Source organism: Aythya fuligula, chromosome 1 (assembly GCF_009819795.1).
Source record: "Aythya fuligula isolate bAytFul2 chromosome 1, bAytFul2.pri, whole genome shotgun sequence".
Taxonomy (NCBI): Eukaryota; Metazoa; Chordata; class Aves; order Anseriformes; family Anatidae; genus Aythya; species Aythya fuligula.
The window spans coordinates 85,215,754-85,235,145 of NC_045559.1; the positions used below are offsets into that span (position 1 = coordinate 85,215,754).

Sequence of the window (19,392 nt, forward strand, 5' to 3'; positions counted from 1 at the left end):
ACATTTTCACCCCCACTACCTTTGGTATTCTGTACCTCCATCTAGAGTATGAAATGTGTTTTGGGGGGGGAAGATGTTGTTGAATAAAAGACACAGTTCACTTGCAGACTTCGAAAAACCTCTTTGAGGTTTTTACCACACGCTTTCCTTCAGAGTTTGTGTTGCTACCACCAACTCCAGGCCTTTGGATAGTGGCCAGTAGATAAAGCTCTAGAAAGAAAAGAGAAAACTAGTTAACTTGAAAGGGAAACATGCTTAATATGGTAAATGAACACACAAAAAGCGATAGCAAGACACTGTTTTAGACAGTTGATGCAACATTTCAATAGGAGTTTCACTCTGAGCTCCACCTTGCATCATGTTTGCATATATTTGGGAAAATTATATCGTAGTCACCATATATGACCTGTGCATCTTCCCCGTCATCATGCCCAAGTGCCTGGCCTCACAGGGTACGTGTGCTGTACCTGGTGGCTGGGTGGGAATGGGTCAGCCTGAACAGCGTTATTAGCCAAAAAGGGATAGTTGGGGACAGGCCACTGAGCTGAGAATGATGGTTAATTAAACAGGTGGCTGATTAGGTGAGTGTCACAGGCCACCATTTCGGAGGTAGGATGGCAGTGCATAGGCAGCCCCCTCAGGAAGGAGCCTGTGTTTCAAGGAGTTGAAATGACAGGGTGCAAAAAGGTGCCTTGATGGTGAAAATAGGAAGCCTCAGCTATGCATGTGATGAAAACCAGGAGCTTTGGAAAGAGCTGAATTGTTTTGTTGGAGCAGAAAGCACTTAGCGCCTCACACCAGCGGCGGGGCGGCGCCATGGCGCCCGCACACTACAACTCCCGGCGAGCCGCGGGCTGCCCGCCCAGCCGCGCCGCTTCACCCGGAACCCAAGCACCCCTCTGCCCTCTCCGTTTGCTTCCCGGGCGGGCAGGGACCGCTACCGGCAGCGGGAGGCTCGTCCCGGCTCGCTTGGGCTCTCCTCGGCTCGGTTTCTGCCGTCCCCTTCCCCTCCATTTCTCCCCCCCTTCCTCAGCCCGCGCGGTGCCGCCATGTCGTCGGTCGCGGCCGCCAGCTGCGAGCCCAAGGGCGGCGGGGAGGCGAAGGGGCAGAAGCAGCCGCTGAAGCCCTGCTGTGCCTGCCCCGACACCAAGAAGGCGAGGGATGCTTGGTGAGTGCCCTCCCCGGGCCGTGGGGCTTCCCCTCGGGCAGCCCGGGGTGTGCAGGAGGGGTGGGTGCCTCACGGCATGGCTGCGAGGAAGGAGGTGCAGGGCTGGTGGCTCGCCCTAAAGGCAGGCTCCCCGAGGAGGTGTTAAAGCTCCTAAAGCTCCTTCACAGCTGTTAGTTGGCTGAAGAGGAGTGCCAGAGCCTGGTAATGCTTCTATTACCTTCTTCTGAACGCTGCTTTTCTAATAAAGCAACGCTTTCTGTTTGCTTGCAGTCCTCACAGGGCTGCAAACATCGACAGTGACACCTTTCAGTGCATTTATATCCACAGGCTTAGTTACTATCACTACATATTACCATGAAATGTACCCCAAAACACCGGTCCCTTGTCTGAGACAGTAAATTAGTCGGGAGGCTAAACTGTTTTTGTTCCATTGTTTTAACCTGAAAGGTTGTAGAAGCGTCTTTCAGCAGATGGAATAAGGCCAGCAGGGTGTTTCTGCCGAAGTTAGGCACGTGAGTCTAGTTACGTGATAAATTCAAGGTGTGTCCGTGGCCATCTGAGAAAAAGGGTGGTAGGGTATAAGTCATGCAGCAAATGGAGTTACGCTGGGTGATTGTGGTGCAATTTCATCTGTAACAAAGCTTAAATACTGGGAGGAGAAGAAGTTTTAGTTACATTTTAGTAACTAAAATGTAATTTAGACCTTTCAGTTACTCACAACTGACTAATTTCTCTCTCTGTCAGTAATTGTCAGTAAAAAATAGCATCCTGTGTCTGGCAGACTGGGGTTGACCAGATCTGTGACCTGCACTCTGCAGGGTGGTGGAGCCCCCACCCCTGAGGCCAGGAGTGCTCTGCGAGTCACCAGAAAGCACGACTGAACTGTTTTTGTGGTGTATGCTCTACGCCAGTGATGATAGGCTTTTACCACTATTCGATAAGGTATTAGACACTTGGATGGATGAGTAATACTGAAAGTTACTGTTTGTGGTAATGCCTTTTTTTTTTTTTTTTTTTTTTTTAAGAGTAACTAGACTGTGTGTGTGTGTCAGAATCCCTAAATACTACCTAAAGCTGGTTTAAGTTGTCATTTACTGGTCAAGCTAGTCTCAATCTGTTGTGTATTATAGAAAGCTTATTTCTTCTCTACTGAATAATTTGAAACTTTCTTTCTTGTCAAGATGAGCACGCTCGATAAAGTGAGGTGACAGCCTTGTGTTATATAACAAAATTCCAGTCTCGACTTGCCCAGTGTAGCATTGGTCTGTTTAGGAAATTGTTATGCAGCTCATCAGAGTTTAAGCGCACCACTCCACGCTTGGGCAGCTTTTTGGAATGGCATTGTATTTTCCAAAACAGTGCTACCCTGGACAGGATAGTCAAAAAGATCTCTGGAGCCTCGTAGGGTTTCTTGATTGTTCCCAACAGCTCGTCAGCTCTGTGGATTTGGCTAATAGTAAGATAACGTTTTCTTGTTGAACCTTGGAAATCTTTTTGTTTTGCAGCATCATTGAGAAGGGGGAAGAAAATTGCGGGCACCTAATTGAAGCCCACAAAGAGTGTATGAGAGCTCTGGGCTTCAAGATATGAGTGAGATGAGCAGGACTGCAAGTGTGGTGAGTATAGCCTTCAGGAACATTCTCTACCTCTGAAGTGCTCTGGCATCTCCGTTGGTGCCACTGGAAAGTGCAGAGTACTGTCTGAGATGACAAAAGGCAAATCTACCCTAAGAGAGGGAAGACAAAGTAAACCTCATTGACTACTGCTGTCCTTGTGAGGCTGGTGGGTTCTGCCTCTCTGCCTCTGTTCTCTTTCAAGAGATCTAAACTTCAATTCAGATTTCTAATGGTAGGATATTGTCCCTCTGTCCCCTCAAATACAAAGGTCAAACAAAGGAGGGAGGAAAATCTTTTCCTGTTTCATCCTCATTAGAAAGGTACATCCTTAACTGTGATATATTCCTGGAGTTCAGAAAGAAGTTCTGGAAACCAATTTAAGAGCAGACTGGGGCTGTTTGTATACAACACTCATTAGTGACTAGAGACTTAAATTATCCCTTCATATCCAGTGGAAATCTGTGTTTTACGCATTTCTTTCCTCTCTCTTCCAGATGATGATGGCTGTTGTGTGACTGGTGGACTGGAAGGCTGAAAAATAAACTATTTCTGCAAGTTACTTCAAGGGACAAATATGAACAAAGTATTTATAAGAGTCTTTAATGTAGACTAGTTATGGTGTATACATCTGCAGCTTTTCCACTATTAACTCTTTATTGCCGTTATAGAAAAAGTATATTTTTCCCCTCTAATTAAAAGTCTAAAATGACCAGTGTTCCTGACTTCGGTTTCTTTTTTGAATAAAAAGTGACAATGGTCATTCAAAACCAGTGTGCTGTCGTAATGGGGAGAATGAGAAAAGCTTTAATTGAAATGAGAACGCGAATTTCTTCTGTTTTGGGGATGAACAGATGGGTCTTCAGTGGGTTTTCCCTCTGATGCAAATTGAGAAATCACGCTAACAACACTGTTATGTTACTGCTTTCAGCAAAGTCGTGCTGAAGCTTGTAGTGCTGCTTGTAGTCTGCTTGTGACTAGCTATAACTATATTTGTACAAAGACAACCAGTCTCAGGAAAGCAACTTTCCTGAGAGTCAAAACTGAATTTGCTTTCTCTTACTCAGAAGTTAAAGCTGTGTTACCAGAGTTGTTTTACTGTAGGATTCAAGTGTAATTCTTTATAACGAAGAATTAAGAACTTCCTATATCCATCTCAAATTCTTGAGCTAACAGTTCTCTGAGGGAAAGGAAGCAAAGGACTGCAGATACACAAACAGATAATTTGCCTGAATTAAGAGGGGCTGTTTATGCCTAGTTTTTGTTGGGTTGGCCTTGTGCTAGGGTGCATGTGGGTTTTTGTTTTCTGGCTCTTTCCTCACCTGGGTGACATAGCACTGGGAAGGTGGTTGTGGCCTCGTGATTCCTTCTTACAATCCGGAGCAAAAAAGGATAGTTGAATTTTGTCACATGTGGGATTCTTTTTCTGTTTCATATTATATCTCTGTACAGTCCTATACTGGTTCTTCCTTTGTCCCATGGCTTTAAGGTAGCATCACTGTTTTTTTTTCTCCTGTTTCTGCAGAACTTTCTTTTCAGAAACTGAAGATACAAAATCTGTGCTTTGTCTTGCTTGTCCGCTGTGCTTTGATTCTTTTGCAGGTATGGGTGCAGTAGTGATCCTTTCTCTGCCTGCTGGGGGTCCCATAATCTGAGCTAGCACTGATGAGACTGTGAATGTTAATATGTGACACTTAAAATTTCTGTGAAATTTTAACTGAAAGGAGCTTGCACTCTGCTTTCTAGGATGTTTCACAAAGGTCATGAAGTCTGAGGAAATGTACTCAAAAATGCTTGCAGGGGACAAGCTGGGCTGTTAAACTTAGCTTTGCGTTGCTTGTCTACTTTCTTCAGATAGGAGTTGTGCCTGTTTTGGCTCTCAGCCTAAAGAAAGGACACAGGTGTAGCTCTGGCAAAAAGTGTTTTAAGTCTCGTGTGGCACTATATCTGGCTTGGGAGCAGGACCTAGTGCTCCTCCTGGCATTCATTGTTCCAAGGTGGATCAGCACCAATTCTGTATTTGCACATCTTGTCTGGAAGTGATGGCACAGAGTAAAAATCCAGGCAGGGGAGAATGGAGTGCTATTTAAATATGATCCAGGAAAGGTTAAAAAAAAAAAAAATAAAATGGGTTCCATAAACAAATTCTAGGCACACCTAGATCTGCATGAAGGTAAATGCATGGTAGATGTTTGTTTTTTTTTTAATTTTTTTTTTTTTTTTTGGAAGGAAGATGATGAGTAGGATGCTGCAATACCAGTGTATAACCAATATTGGAAAGATACTGGAATCCTATGGGGTGGATTCAAGGCCTGAACGGGGGACTGATGCCAGACCCTGTTCTGCACAGGGTGTTCAGTCGCTACAAGGACTCAAAATGCAGCAGTAGCAGGAAATGTGACTAAACTGTAGAGTAGTGGTTCAACTAAATACAGTGCGCATCTTTTTCCACTTGTGATTTACCATGAGCTTGTCTGGAGCAGTGCTGTAAATCCAATGTGACTTGAAACACCAGGTGGATATTCTGGAGCTACAGGTTTTATTACTGTGTAGATTAGTTTGGCAATCTACTGTCAGTAATGCATCACGTAATAAATCAAAAAGGACACGTTTAATTATGTCCTCTCTGACTTGAAGCCATCAAGGTCCTCAGTGCAGGTGATTGAACTTGGTTTTGGTTTATAGGATCAGCAGTGAACCTGTAGGCATCCTGAGCAAAATAACCACGCAGCTGCTGTACTGATAACCTCTCAATACGGGGCTGCTCTCAAGGATAGAGGATAATGCCAAGTACAGCTGCCAAAAATAGTGCAGGCTGCACCTGAGTTGCATCATCATGTGTGACTGAGCGTGAAGCGCTACTGGATGAGTTCATTGCATGTGGGTAAGCAGCAGAATAACTCCTTACACACTGCCAGTTTCAAACTGAAAAGGTTGATGTCTGTTTTGTCTTCTTCACAGGGTCATTTTGTCGTAATGCCTACCTGCCTTCTTCAAGCACGGAGTTTTAGTGCTGCTCGAGTCTTCCATGTGTCTTTGCTCTCTTGATTCCAGGTGGCTTTGGGCTTTTATTTTGTGTTGAGCTTTTCTCCCGGAGTCAGTATCGACTTCAGTACGCTCAACTCAGATGAACCCCAGCATCCCTAGATGGGAAGGCATGTGTGCTAATTCCAGGCAAGGCATGAAAACAAAATGTCTCAGAAAACCACGACGGTGCTTTGAACTCTCGCTGGATGGAAAGCTGGACAGGCTGCGAAGATGGTCTGTGTGGCCCCCATACTCCCAAGGGAGAAAGTAAGACTAGAGACTTGGTGGTTTAACCATTTTACAAACCTTTCTATCAAAAAAGTGGGCCTGAAAAGACCTCATCTCGACAGGGTGCTCAGAGATCTACCTTTTAACAAGCTGTACTGTTCTCGCTCCATCACTGTGTTCAGCCCCAGCAGGAAAGTTTCATAGTTTATAGTGAGAGATTTGTGCTGTTACTGGTGTGGGATTGAAGCTGTCTGCCTGGGGCTCTCTGCTCTGCACCCTCAGCGGTACAGGCTTTAAATGGTGCGAGTTGTAGCGCTGGTATCAAGAGGCAGAGGAGGGCACATGCTTGACCCTGACTGGAAGTGCCAATGCTGTAAAGAAAGCCCCACTCCGGGATATGCTGAAGGCTGCACTGACATTGCTGCTCTCTTCTAGGTGAGGCATGTTTTGGAAGATGGCAGGGGAAACACTGTCTTTGTCCTGAGGAGTTGTTAATTTTGTGATCCAGACTATCTCCTACCACAAGAATTTACCTAACTGAGGAGTGAAGCTAGTAACATTTTTTTGTCACTTTCTTTGATGTTGCTGCAGGATTTTTTTGGTAGTACCAAAAGGCAAAAGTTGTGACCTGGAGCTACACGCAGGAATGGGAACTACCAGAAAGCAAAGGAAGAGCTGGAAGGTGTTTAACACACTGTGCTGAGGCTGGGCTGTGAAGCTGATCTGGTGGCAATCTTACTGCAACTTTGCATCTCTGTATGCTTCTAATGTCGTTCAGCATCACTATTCACAGCAGATCATTATTTGTCTCGAATATCTTCTGTATCTTTCTCTTAAGAGTTCCCAATCCTGATATCCCAACCCTCTGTTACATCAAACGTCAGCCTGTCTTGGAAAGAGGGCCCCGTATAACACTGGTTTTGCAGAGACCTAAGGATATACGAGTTATTATTGGGACCACCTGGCAAGTACACGACAATGGTAGGAAAATCAGAACTTGGCTCCCCATACTTGTGCCGTAGTGCTTTGGCTGTTCGGTCCTTCTTGCCTCTCTGCAGAAAGGCCAAGAGAAAGAAGTTTTTCACTTCTCCATACCTCTTGCCTCGTTCTGCCTCAGTCAGTAGGATTTATCCCTTCTCTTGAATAAGGGACCACTGGAGACGATTTTTCCTGCTTCACTTCGCCCTTAACAGAAGCGTGTTTCTGGGTGGATCGTACTTACCCACGTGCAAAGCTTAATTCGTGGCATTTCCTTACCACAAGACAACTGGTTAAGCTTTGCTGCTCCTAGGAGTAGCAGTGCTCCGTGTTGCACGTGGTCTAGGCATCGTAGAGATAAATCGTGCTCTCTGAGACCATGATGAATTCCTCCAGGCTGCCGCAAAGCATTGCTTGAGCCTCACCCACCCGCCGACGTTACTCCGGAGTGCTGTTAGTGGAAGGACTGATGGTGTGTCTTTAAGTGCACGGTGCCAGTGAGAATGGCACGTTAGGCAGGGCAGCTGCGAGCTCGTCCTGAAACACAACCACCCCTGAAACCCAATCCCTACTCCACTGACCCATGCGAGCTGACTTCATGCTGCCGACTGACCGTGCCCGTTGTGTCAATGCCTGAAATGTGACTGCTTCCTGGCAGCGGGGGGACCCTGTCTTTGTGGAGCACGGCACTCGAAGCGGGGGAAAAGCTGATTTTACACATTTTCCCTGAGCAGAAAGGGTTTGTGTTTCCTCCTCGTGGTGAATGAAGCCCCGCTATATGAATGACTATAGAGAATTGCAACGGGAGGCGATGCTTCCCCAGGAGCTTACCTTCTGCCAGCACCTGTGCTACTTGTTTTAGTGGGGATGAAAATAGGAGACCTGCTCAAAAGCACATCCTTTCTGCCACATATGTGATGAAAATGCAGCTTGAGAGCCTGTTATCTGTGGGGTGAGAGTCCTCCCTCGGCTGGGATGTCCCTGCAACGCGCGCTTCCCAGCGTTGTGCTCCAAAACATCTAGGCAGGACGGTCTCTTCACGATAGGTAAAGCTGGGTCCCAGCAGCTCGTTTACTTTAACCCTGCCTATTGCAAACAAAAATGTGCTTCTGTGCTTTACCTCAACCCCCGTGGTCTGAAATGCCCTGCCAGACGGAGCTGCCCCATCTCCGTGGGGAGGCTGTGCCGCAGAGCCCGTCGCGGGGAAATCCTTCCCGCAGACCCGACTCTCTCTTCTTTTGCTAAATTCCTGCCATCGCTAGGGGTTGCAGCGGGAGAAGGAGACGACCTTTCTCCTTTTTTGTGCTGCGTGGCCGTCGTTCCCTTGCAGGAGGGTGCAGAGCAGCACGGAGCCCCGCGTGCGGCTGGAGTTTGCAGCGATAAAGCTGGTTGTTTTCCCCTCTCCCCGCGCCGCCTGGCTTATCTGGGTGCCTGAGTTATGTTAAGTGGCGGGTGCGTGCCTGCTCTCCGTCCCCCCTCGCTGCTTTTGCTCCTTGGATTTCAATTCCAAACATGGTTATCCCTCTGGGGTCCCTCTCCTCGCGGCTGCCAAGAGATAGACGTGCCGAATCCAACCCCGGGCGCCCTGCGCTCCCCTCCCCGCAGCTCAGCTCTCTCACGGGCTCTATTTTCACTGCCAGAGGGGCAGTGCAGCCAGATCTCCGTCCGGCCCCGGAGTCTTCCAGCTAATGGCCTCTGCTTTCTCTTCGACTCAACTCTTTCGGCCTCCTCTTTGCCAGCTCCCTTCCCCTCTGGTGCGGCTAGGGAGGGGGCCGGCCTGATTTCTGAGCCACGAAGAGGGAAAAACAAACGCTTTGGGGATTTTCTAGGCGCGAAAATGCTTTAGCATGGTGCTCTGAAGCGTGCTGCCGTGGGACCCGCCGGCGCTGAGGAGGAGGAGGAGGAGGAACAGCCTCCCAGCAGCTCTGGTTTCAGACCTCTTTGCGTATGACAATAGTTTTTTAAGGCCGGGCGGCCGGCGAGGGTGGGCAGCGGGGCAGGATGAGCGCCAGCAGCCCCTCCTGGGCCCAGGCTGTCCTCCAGCCCCCTGCGTGCGATGCCTGGAAGGAGCACATGGAGGGGGCAGCCTACCAGCTGGCCAGCTGCATCGTCCTCCTGGGCTACATGGGGGGCAGCGGCATCTTCGGGTCCCTCTACATCTTCGGCCTGCTGGCCCCGGGCTACTTCTGCTACGCCCTGTGGGGCTGGCTGAGCGCCTGCGGGCTGGACGTCTTCGCCTGGAACATGCTGCTCGTCCTCCTCTGCCTGCTGCAGCTGGCCCACCTGGCCTACCGGCTCCGCAAGGACACCATCCCCCAGGAGTTTGACCTCCTCTACAAGACCATGTACCTGCCCTTGCAGGTGCCCCTGGAGGTCTACAGGGAAATCGTGAAGTGCTGCGAGGAGCAGGTGCAGCCGCTAGCCCGAGACCAGAACTACGCGGTGGAGGGCAAGACGCCCATTGACCGCCTCTCCCTGCTGCTCTCTGGCAGGTAAGGGCCAGCCCGCTCCTCAACAAAGTGCTGTGGCTGCTTCTTGGGGTTTTGCCCCTCTGCACAAACCAGGGTGGTGATCCTTCCCTTCCTATGAAAGGGCTCTGCAGTATGCATCTGTCTGTTGGTTTCGTTGTTCGCTCGTTTTTAATTTGCTTTGGGGGTTTGGCTTTTTAATATTTTTTTTCCTAATATAAATAAAAATATGATAATATATTTAATATACATTAAATAATAATAAATAAATAACATTAAATTATTATAATACAAACTAAAATATAGGGAATGGTTTGCAGCATCGAGCAATATGTAGCAGAGCGCAGCCAGCTCGGACTCGCTTGCGATAATGCTGGGGGTGCCCTCGCCTCTTCCTCGGTGATTTTATTTCTAACGGGAGCAGACCTGGAGTCTGAAGGCTGAGAGAGTGTTTCTGAGGGCGGGAAGGAGATGGTTGAACCTGTGGCCTCTGTGGGTACCAGACACACCTCTGAGATGTGGGTGGCCAAATGCACTGAGTCTTTGGTTGACCTGCTCGCCCTGGCCAGCAGCCCTAAAGGGAGAGGCTCTGCTCCCTGTTCCCAACACCTGAGCCCTCAGGGCTCAGAAATTTTTCACTTTGAGGGGCATTTCATCAAAGAGTGAGTACACCGCCTCGTCAGGCTTCTTTCCTTCCTTGTGCTCTCGTGTTCGTGCTGTTCCCTCCCCCAGACCATCAAGGAGGACCACAGGGATGGTTGCAGCTGCCTGCCTGCGAGTCACATCCTTTTGATGCTTTTTGGTTATTGACTGAACTGTGCCATTATGTGGCATTAATGTTAAGTGAGAGTGGGAAGGGAAAGGGCCCTGCAAGTGGGAGCAGTGCAGAGCTGTGAGTGTCTCAGAAAGATTTTCCTTTGGGAAGGCGAGCCCAGCATCACCTGCAGCTCATGGTTCATTGCAGTCTTGTGCAAGGTGAGCGGGGGCATGCAGAAAAAAAGTTGTCCTTGCCTTTTCAGTGTTTGTCCTTTTTTTGGGATGTGTTAAGAGTATCCTGGGAACACTGACCAGCACTGAATGCCAAAGCTCTGGGAGGAAATTGGGTACATGTAGGAAATTGGGTACATCTATTTCCTTCATGTGCCTTTCCCTTTATCAATCCCCCGTGCTGAGCAGCCTGCACTGAAGTGCACCAGATCTGCAAATAGGGGAAAGTCATGCTTAGAAGGCAAAGAGGCCAAGAGGGGTTGGATGATAAGGTGCAGCAAACTATGGGCTTGCACCAACAACGGCCAGTGGGATTTTGGGGAAGGGTTCTGCTGCATCCCAGCCTAGAGGCGGGGATTGCCCTCATGCAGCTCTGAGGAAAGGAGGAAAATGCAAGTGGAAAGAGGTGAATTCAGACTGAGACGTACTTGAAAAGCAGCATCCTTGCAGGCTGAGAAGTCCTGGTTCAGGACCAAGCATTGCACCTGTGTGGCAAGCAATAAAACAGGCAGAGTATGGGGCAGTGAATCTCCTTGCCATGGAGCAAAGGGGTTGAGCCCCAGAAACTGGAGCATTTTCAGCTGTCCCTGAGGGGACCTGGGATGTGTGTGTGGCAGGAAGAAAGCCTCTCCTCGCTGGTGGGACCAGCTCCTGCCCACGGTCTAATCACATTCATGGGGTGTTTGCTCTGTGGTCTAAGCCTGCCTATCTCCTGTCCTCTCTGCAGGGTCCGAGTGAGCCAGGACGGGCAGTTCCTCCACTACGTCTTCCCCTACCAGTTCCTGGACTCTCCAGAGTGGGAATCACTGCGACCTTCCGAGGAAGGGACCTTCCAGGTGAGGCCCTGACACCGACATGCTCATCCCATGTGCTGCTACATCAGGGTGGCAAAACGCGGCGGTGATGTAAACCCATAAATATCCCCTTTCTGATGGTGATGCGTTTTGGGGTGGAGAAGCAGGAAGACTGATTCACGCCTGAATATGGTCCTTTCTGAGCACAGGAATCCCTTGCTGAGAGGCCGGACCAATTCTTATTTGCAGCAACTGAGAGGGTTTTGCTCTTGCTGTCAACACCCCCCGTGTTTGCTTGGCTTTCCTTCTGGAGGAGATTACTCAAGCCCACATCTCTCTGCCTCCAACCCACAAGCCAGGACAGGCTGATCCCTATCAGGATGTCAGTCCCGAGTGTGCCGGTTAGGGCATACGGGGAGGGACTTTTCTAATCCCCTGGGAGCGTGGGACAGCCATGAGGGAATGATGCTGCTTTCTTGCAAAAACAGCCGAGTTCAGACTTGGCTAAGCTGGGGCAGCTCCCCAAATCTGCTTTCCTTGGCTCTGAATTTGGCCTGTGTAAGAGTCGAGCAGGGAGGATGATACCTGATGCTCCTCGAGGGGAAATTCTCCCTCTGGGGTGGGAAATGGACAGCTGGATGGCGTGCAACCTAGGAAGACATCTGTATTGCTCTCTGAGCTGATTTCTGCGGAACTGAATGTTCCCAGAGCTCCTGAGCATCCTTATCTGTGGTGTGTGAGATAGCTGGGGAGCTCCTGCTCTGCGAGATGAGGCTGGTCGGGGAGGTCACTTGTGCCAGGCACTGGGGTGGGGAAAGGCTGCAGCAGTGTGCCAAAAATGCCTAAAACCTCGTCTGCTTACTGAGGAGCATGGAGAAGTATTGAGCTGTGTGAAAGCAGTGTTCAGCAGGTGAGACTTTGACAGGTCCTTGTTCCTGGCAGGGCATTTCTCTTGACACCCAGGGCTGGCCATGGTGACGTGCTACCTTTGGCAGACACCCTAGTCACTCTTATCCAAGTAGTTAGTAAGACTCTGTGGCTCATTTCAACCTTATCCCCAGCATCACAATCACCTGGGTGAAAAAACAAAAACAAAAACAAAAACAGGACATTTGATTCTGGGGCTTTGCTGGAAGGAGGTTTTCTTCCTCAAGAAAACCCAAAGGTTTTCTTGTCCAGGTTTTCGTCACAGCTGCCTGGGTCGAGCAGTTTCAGTTCTGTGTCCACCGAAAAATGGCAGAAGCTTGACTCACTTCACGAGGAGAGCTGGTTACCTCGTGCTTTCTGCTCTGGCCACGTCTTCTTCCCACTGAGCTGCTGGCTGTCAGGGCCCACAGGAGTCGGGTTTTGTGGCTGGCACATTCCCACAGGAGCTCTGATGATACCGGAGGTGTTCGTGAGCAAACCCTGTCCTGCTGCCCTGGCTGGGAGACAGCTTCTGTGATCACAGCTCACCTAATCCCTCACGGGAAGCAGAGGGTTTGGATGGCTGCACCAGAAGTTGGTCAGGAAAAGGACGTTCTGCTCCTTGCGGTTTCCGTGTGACCCGTAATCCCGCTCACCTTGGCCTGGGGAAGTTCTCGGGTTTTCGCTCCTGTATTTCTTTCCTACAGCAGCTGCTTGCATGGCAGTGGCGTTGGATATCAATCCCAAGGACACGCACTTGCAGCCAAGCTGTGTTCAGCTTCCCGGTGGCTCTCTGCCACGGTGGCTGGCCAAGGAGACCCCTGGGTATAGAGTGAAAGGGAGCCCCCAGGATATTTCTGTTCCGACACTTGTTCGCATGCCGGTGTCTCCATTACACTCGGATGTTCTTCTTCAGCCCAGGAGCATTTGACCCTTCATGTGTTTGTTTTATTATTTATATTTATTACATTATACAGTCTTGTGTTGCGTATATAAAGATTTATTATTGTTGTCTGGTCTCACAGCTAGCAGAAAAAAATGGTTGTAATCATGTTGGCAAAACCCAACGCAAAACAAATTCTAAAACCAACCAAAATCGTTTCCTTGGGGAAGGGAAATCAGCGGTGGGTGAGGACGTATCTGACGTGGTTCTCCAGCCCCACCACCCTCGAGGAGAGGTGTGGGTGATCCCGGGGTGCTGGGCCTCACTCTGCTCGCTCCCTGCCCTGCAGGTCACGCTGACGGCCGAGACCGACTGCAGCTACGTGACCTGGCCGAGGCGGCGGCTGTACCTCCTGCTGAGGAAGGACCGCTACGTCGCCCGCCTCTTCTCCTCCCACCTGGGCTACGACATCTCGGAGAAGCTCTACTCCCTCAACGAGAAGCTCTTCGCCAAGTTCGGCCTCCGCTTCGACATCCGCTTGCCCAGCCTCTACCACGTCCTGGGGCCGGCCGCCTCCGAGGGGGAGCCAGAGGAGGCCGAGGAGCTGCCACCCACACCGCCGCCAGCCCACGGACCCGCTGCTGCCTCCGAGGCCCCTCCGCAGCCTCCACCACCGCCACCACCACCGGCTCCGCGCCCCCGGGCCTCCCGGCCCGAGAGCGACCTGCTGGGTGAGGACTCCACCAGTCTTGTCTTGGAAGATTTTGCTGAGTTGCCGGGGTCTTTTATGGACTATGTGAGCGAAGGGGAGTATATGAAGTGAGGGCGCACCCGGCACGGGCACGCGTCACCCCACGTGGCATCCCTGCGTAAGTACCCGCCGGCGGCAGCGAGTCGCTCCCCGGCCTCTCGCCTCTGCTTGCTGCGGGCTTGCTCCTGCGCAGAGCTGGGGAGGAGTGCAGGTGGCTCCAGGGGCAGACCCCATGGCTCTCCTGAGGTCCCCAGGGTTTGGCAGATCCCGAAGCAGAGCAAAGGCTGGTGGCCACCAGCGCAGGACGCTGCTGCTCTGCTGACGTGGAGGCGAGTGTACAAGCAGGTATGAACACCCACCACACATCCCTTTTTTCCTCCAAGGGAATCGCCCCAAAATGCACCCCTTGATTGCCAGCTGCACCTACTTGGTCTTAAATGCCAGCTCCTTACTCTGCATGGGGGGAAATCCCCAGGCCTGGGGGATGTTGGAGCAGAGGAGCAAGGCAGGTGAACAGAAATAGATGGTAGGGTGGCTCGTGCTTGAAATTCAGATCCAAATGGCTGAGAGATAAATTCCATGCTGAGCTACTTTTAGCCAGCTGCTGCACGCCAGCTGCAGCCTCCAAATGTGCATTCCTGCCCCCGCCGAATAAAAGCTGCTTTCTGACATCCAGTTGCCAGACACTAAACCCGGGATTGGGATTTCTATCCTAGAAGAGACCATTGCATAGACCCTGTCTGTGTGGCAGCAAGGAAGTTGAATATAGTTTTTGAAAGCAGTGGAACTGGAAGATTATCCTGTTTTTGTACAATTCTGCCATGAGTTGAGTCACATTCCTGTTCCTGTGCTGCTTCCATGCCTCCAGACTTGAAATCTGGGTTATGGCAGAACTGGCCAGGAAGGGAGCAAGCATGTCTGGCTTTCCTCAAATCGGATAAAAAATGAGCGAGAGCTTTGCTTAATTTATCTTTATTATTAAAAAAGGCAGAAGGCAGAGAGGAGAAAAACAAAATCTTCACTTGTTTTCTAGCTGCAAAGTCCTAGTAATGTGACAGTCCCTGGTAGGCTGCTGGTGATAGGAACTTGCAACTTTTTCAGTCCTTACTTGGAGAGGCAGGAACGTGAATCATTTATGAGACAGCCATCCTCTTAACTGTCAGGCATTTCTGTTGAGTGGACGCGATCAAAAATAAGAGCAGTTAGTGTCGTAAAGGGGGGGAAAGTCACTTTGTATGCTTTGCTTGGATGTTGTCTTCTCGGCACAAGGATGTCCATTCTCAGGTCATTGGCAGAGTTCTTCTGGTTGATTAAGCTCAGTATAAACCAAAAGTTCAAATGCAAATAATTAAAAAAAAAAACAAAAACAAAAACAAAAAAAAATAGAGGGAAAGAGGTAAGGAACACCACAACTTTTTTTTTTTTTTTTTGTCTTTTTTCTTTCTTTTTTGTCATGAGAACACTATGATCATGCACGCAAGAGGTGTCTGTGTGTGTGAGTGAAAGACTGTGGGACACAACACAAGGCTCCGCTTTCTTTCAGTTTCCTTTTAAAACATTCTGGGAGCTTTCGTCTTTCCAGATCTTGTGAATGAGGCGATATCAATGTGGGCTGATACTTGGAGTAGAGAGCTGTGATAGAAGCACAAATGTTTCATAGGCCAGTAGTTGGGATGGGAGAAGGGCTGATCTTCCTTGTCTGACAGTGTGGAGGCAACAGCCAGCACGGCATTTTTATTTCTAAGGTAATTAGGTGAAGAAATGCAAACTCAGTGTAGTGAGTTCCCATCACACTGGAAGGAGCACATCCTTCCTATTCTGCTGATGTCTTAGTATCCCAGTTGTATCCCAGTTGCACCAACATCCCAGCAGCACTCCAGCAGTTGTCACATCACAACTCTGTTCTTCCATGACTCAAGTGCAAAACAAACAGCAAAACTTTGTGGCGGAGAGGAGCTGCAGTCCTCTCCTGGCCAGGCACTAACCACAGCCCAACAGATTATCTGAGCAGGCTTGTCATGGCCAAGGGAAAGCACTTTCATAACATATGCTTTAGAAGTGGTGAAAACATTCATAGTAAACAGGGATATTCCCTGCGGTGTCATTGTTCGAAGTACACTATAGCCATGATCCCAGCCATCAGAGCTCCCCCGGGGCTTTCCCCTGTTTTGAGCTCTCATCCGGCTCCCCAGCAGCTTCCAGCCTGGGTAATTACCTTCTGGCTCTCTAAATTCCCCTTACAGAAGTGCTTCTGCGTACCACCTTCCTTATCACTGTTGCAGTAGCCACCTTGCTGTACCACGGTGCTGTGAAGGTCACAGAGTCATCTAGGTTGGAAAAGACCTACAAGATCATCAAGTCCAAGCATCAACCTGACCTGCCATATCCCTTAGTGCCACGTCCAGGTGTCTCTCAAATACCTCCACCGATGGGGACTCCGCCAGTTCCCTGGGCAGCCTGTTCCAATGCTTGATCACTCTCTCCCTGAAGAAATTCTTCCTGATGTCCAACCTAAACCTCCCCTGGTGCATCTTGAGGTTGTTTCATATGAAATTTTCCTGTGGGATGTAGTGACCTGCTATACTTACCTAGTTCTTGAAAGAGTTTCTAGACTGCTTGTGAATAAGACAGAGTATGCTATGATGAGCACGTTCTTTCTGAAGAGGATATTTCAGTATTTCAGATATTCCAGTAACTTGCCTGTCTGAAGGAGACAGGTTCAGAGGTTCTGTTCAAAACTTGCTTTAACAGCGTACTGCTGTATAAATAGCTCAGCGCTCCCTTGCGAACTAGGCTTTATTCCTTATACACATCTTCAAACAACCAAAAGCCACCTGCCTTTTCTCCCTTTCATGTCACATTTGCCCTAGCTTGCTGCTTTGCAACGCTTGCAATATGCAGGGCTGCTGCTACGTAGTTCTGTGCAGTTGCATCTGTGGGCTGGCTTCTGTTTGCTGGGTGAGATGGATGGGGTGCTTGTTGGCCTGTATCTCAGTGTCTGAGTAGGAACTGTTTTACACCTGCTTCGTGAGCAAAACTAAAGTTGCTGTGGGCTTTGTTTCCCTGGTACCAGAGGATGCGCTTTGAAGAGCTTTGTTTTTGTTGCCTCAGGCGGGTGGGTAACCTTGTTTGTTGATTTACCACGTAAATTCCTTTTTACGAGGAATTGCATAGTTTTGCATGCTAATTTCAGAGGAGAGGGGAGAAGGAAAGGGAACGGTGGGCTCCATGAGGTTTGTGTGTTGGAAAAGTTTGGAAGTCAAGAGTTATTCCTGTGATAATAATGGTGCTTTATTATTTTTTTTTTTTGTCTCTCTCTCCTCCCTCCCATTTTCCTTCCCCCCTCCACTGCTTTCCTTCTGCAGCCTCTGGACACCTCCGGAGCTACCCCCACCCTCTCAGCAAAGGACGAGCCCCCCTGGCTCCCACTCAGACCCCCGAGCTCTAAGGGAACAACAGGCTGTCTGGATCCCCAAGCCCCTCCGAGGGCACGTCTGCTCACTCACGTTTCTGACCAGATAGACACTCTTTGGCACGCACTGAAACGTCTGCCCGCACAGACACGTACACTCAGGAGCACCTGAAGCACGCGCGTGGGACTGCAGTGGCACTCCAGCACCTCCCACCCCACGATGTTCGCCTGGAGCTGCCGGCCCCAGGGAGCTTCCCTGGCTTGGTTTTTATTCCCAAGTGTGTCGGCAGCTCCGATACCACAGCACGCCGATGCGGCTGCAAGCGACACGAGCCTGCTCGCAGGATCTGTGTTCCCTTTTGTTTAATGATTCCCATTAAAGACAGAGATGAAACTGCTGGTGTTCGAGGATTTGGTTAGGGAGGTAACGCTGTCTGAAGGGTGTGAGGCGGTCTCAAAGCACGGGGGAAAGGACAGTGGAAAATGGGCTGCCTGGTGGCTTTGGCAATGGGAATAGGATAGAGGGAATTATATGGAGATTTGATGTGATGCATCTCCCTGGGCATCCACTCTAGTAAGACTTAGCAAAGAAGCTACCAACTTGTGGTGAAGGGGCTGTTTGAGTTGATTTTTTCAGACCAAGAAAGGCAGGGAACTGGGACTCAGGTGAGAGGGAGAGCCTGAGATGGTTTTTTTTTTTTTTTTTTTTTTTTTTCCCTCTTTTTTTTGTGCTCTGTGGGGCGCACACACAGTGAAGAAATGAGTGGGTGCAAAAAAGTCTCTGGGGAGATCAGTAGGGAGAAGAAAGTGCAGCCTTAGATAAAAGTGTGAAATTGGAAAGCCTCTTCCATGTTCAGCTGCAATGAGATTGGGCTGGTGGGCTTCCCCCACCATTTCCTCTTCTAGGGAGTCACGGAGATGGAGATACCCATGGAGAATTTCCCCTGGGCTGTGCTCTTGGGGATAGTTTGTTGTGGCTTGCAGGTCTCCTCCAAGTGAGATCTGAACCCCACGGGATCTGAGGTCTGGAGAGGCTGGTGGAGTGGTGGGTACGTGGGATCCGTAGTCATCGTCATTGCATATGCTGCTTCTTGCACTACTTGCCTTTGCTTTCATCCCAGGACAGGATAATGGGGCTGCCCAGCATGAGGATCATCCTGCTAATGCCTGTCACCGTGGCCAGTCACTGCACTCTCTTGGTTGTACTCCAGCCTTCAACAAGAAGCTCCTGCACAACTCTTCAGTCACGGCACCACCTAACTGGGATCTCTGCCAGGTTGTCAGTGTCTGGCTCTAGCCCTCTCCTGAGCGGGCACTGGAGATGGTTTCTTAATTAACCTCCCAAGCAGCCACGTGGCAGGGTCCAGAAGTTGGGATGTGAGCTGAAGGCAGGAGGTAGCTCTGCAGTGACAACGCTTCGTGGAGTGACAGCTCATGCAGAGCTCTCCTCAAGGCAGAAACGCTTTTAGCATGTCCTTTTCTCTTGACCATAGTGTTCCTGGGGTGCTTTTTTGTCTCTCAGTAAAGCCAGTCCAGGGAACCAGTGCGAATGGTCTACAGGGTGTGTGGCTGGGGGCAAAAGTGATGCAAGACTTGTCTCCTCTTTAATTTGCAGATGTATCAAGATGATCAAAACCAGGTAGAATGGGTAAGGGCTGCTTCTGTATGTGTTTCCTTGATACTGTAGTCTTCTACCAGTGCTTTCCAGACATTTGCTACTTTTCCATGTCCGAAGGGCAGTGCTGAGTTCCTGGGACTATTTTGTGTTAGGTGGTCCTATAGCTACAATACTCTGATGTCCTCCTGTTACCTTCTCTTCTGGGCAGTTGCTCAAAGCAGTGCAAAATTGCATGGAAGAGCACTCTGTGCTTCTGGTATCTGTTTCAATTCATGTGAGCTTCAAAGAGAACAAGCCAACAGCCTGAAGAGCTGCACCAGTCCCGCCGTGAGATGGAGATCCACTCCGATTATGTAGCAAGAGGGCTAACAAGAATTGATAGATTCTTACTCTGAAAGCATCTTGCAGATGGTGCAAGTGAGTTCTTTGCTAAGGAAGTTGTCTAAGCAACTAGGGATGTGGTTTAGTGGTAGACTTGGTAGTTAGTGCTAGGTGATGGTTGGGCTTGACGATCTGAAGGGTCTTTTCCAACCTATACAATTCTGTGATTCTTTAGCAC

At 49.5% G+C, this 19,392-nt stretch overlaps 2 protein-coding genes across 3 annotated transcripts; both read left to right on the plus strand.

Moving 5' to 3' along the window:
• Positions 1-882: 882 nt before the first annotated feature.
• On the plus strand, positions 883-3,499 carry LOC116494178 (cytochrome c oxidase copper chaperone). The gene is made up of 3 exons (XM_032195912.1): positions 883-1,168; positions 2,674-2,784; positions 3,279-3,499. The coding sequence occupies exons 1-2, from the start codon at positions 1,050-1,052 to the stop codon at positions 2,756-2,758; spliced, it is 204 nt and encodes a 67-aa protein (XP_032051803.1). The 5' UTR covers positions 883-1,049; the 3' UTR covers positions 2,759-2,784; positions 3,279-3,499.
• Positions 3,500-9,015: 5,516 nt separating this feature from the next.
• POPDC2 (popeye domain containing 2) lies at positions 9,016-17,251 on the plus strand. 2 transcript variants are annotated; one of them, XM_032207631.1, is made up of 4 exons: positions 9,016-9,506; positions 11,197-11,305; positions 13,402-13,783; positions 17,169-17,251. In XM_032207631.1, the coding sequence occupies exons 1-4, from the start codon at positions 9,016-9,018 to the stop codon at positions 17,249-17,251; spliced, it is 1,065 nt and encodes a 354-aa protein (XP_032063522.1). The 2 variants fall into 2 exon arrangements, with proteins under 2 accessions (XP_032063522.1, XP_032063521.1); XM_032207630.1 differs by lacking the exon at positions 17,169-17,251 and having other exon boundaries at positions 13,402-13,875.
• The last annotated feature ends 2,141 nt before the right edge of the window (positions 17,252-19,392 follow it).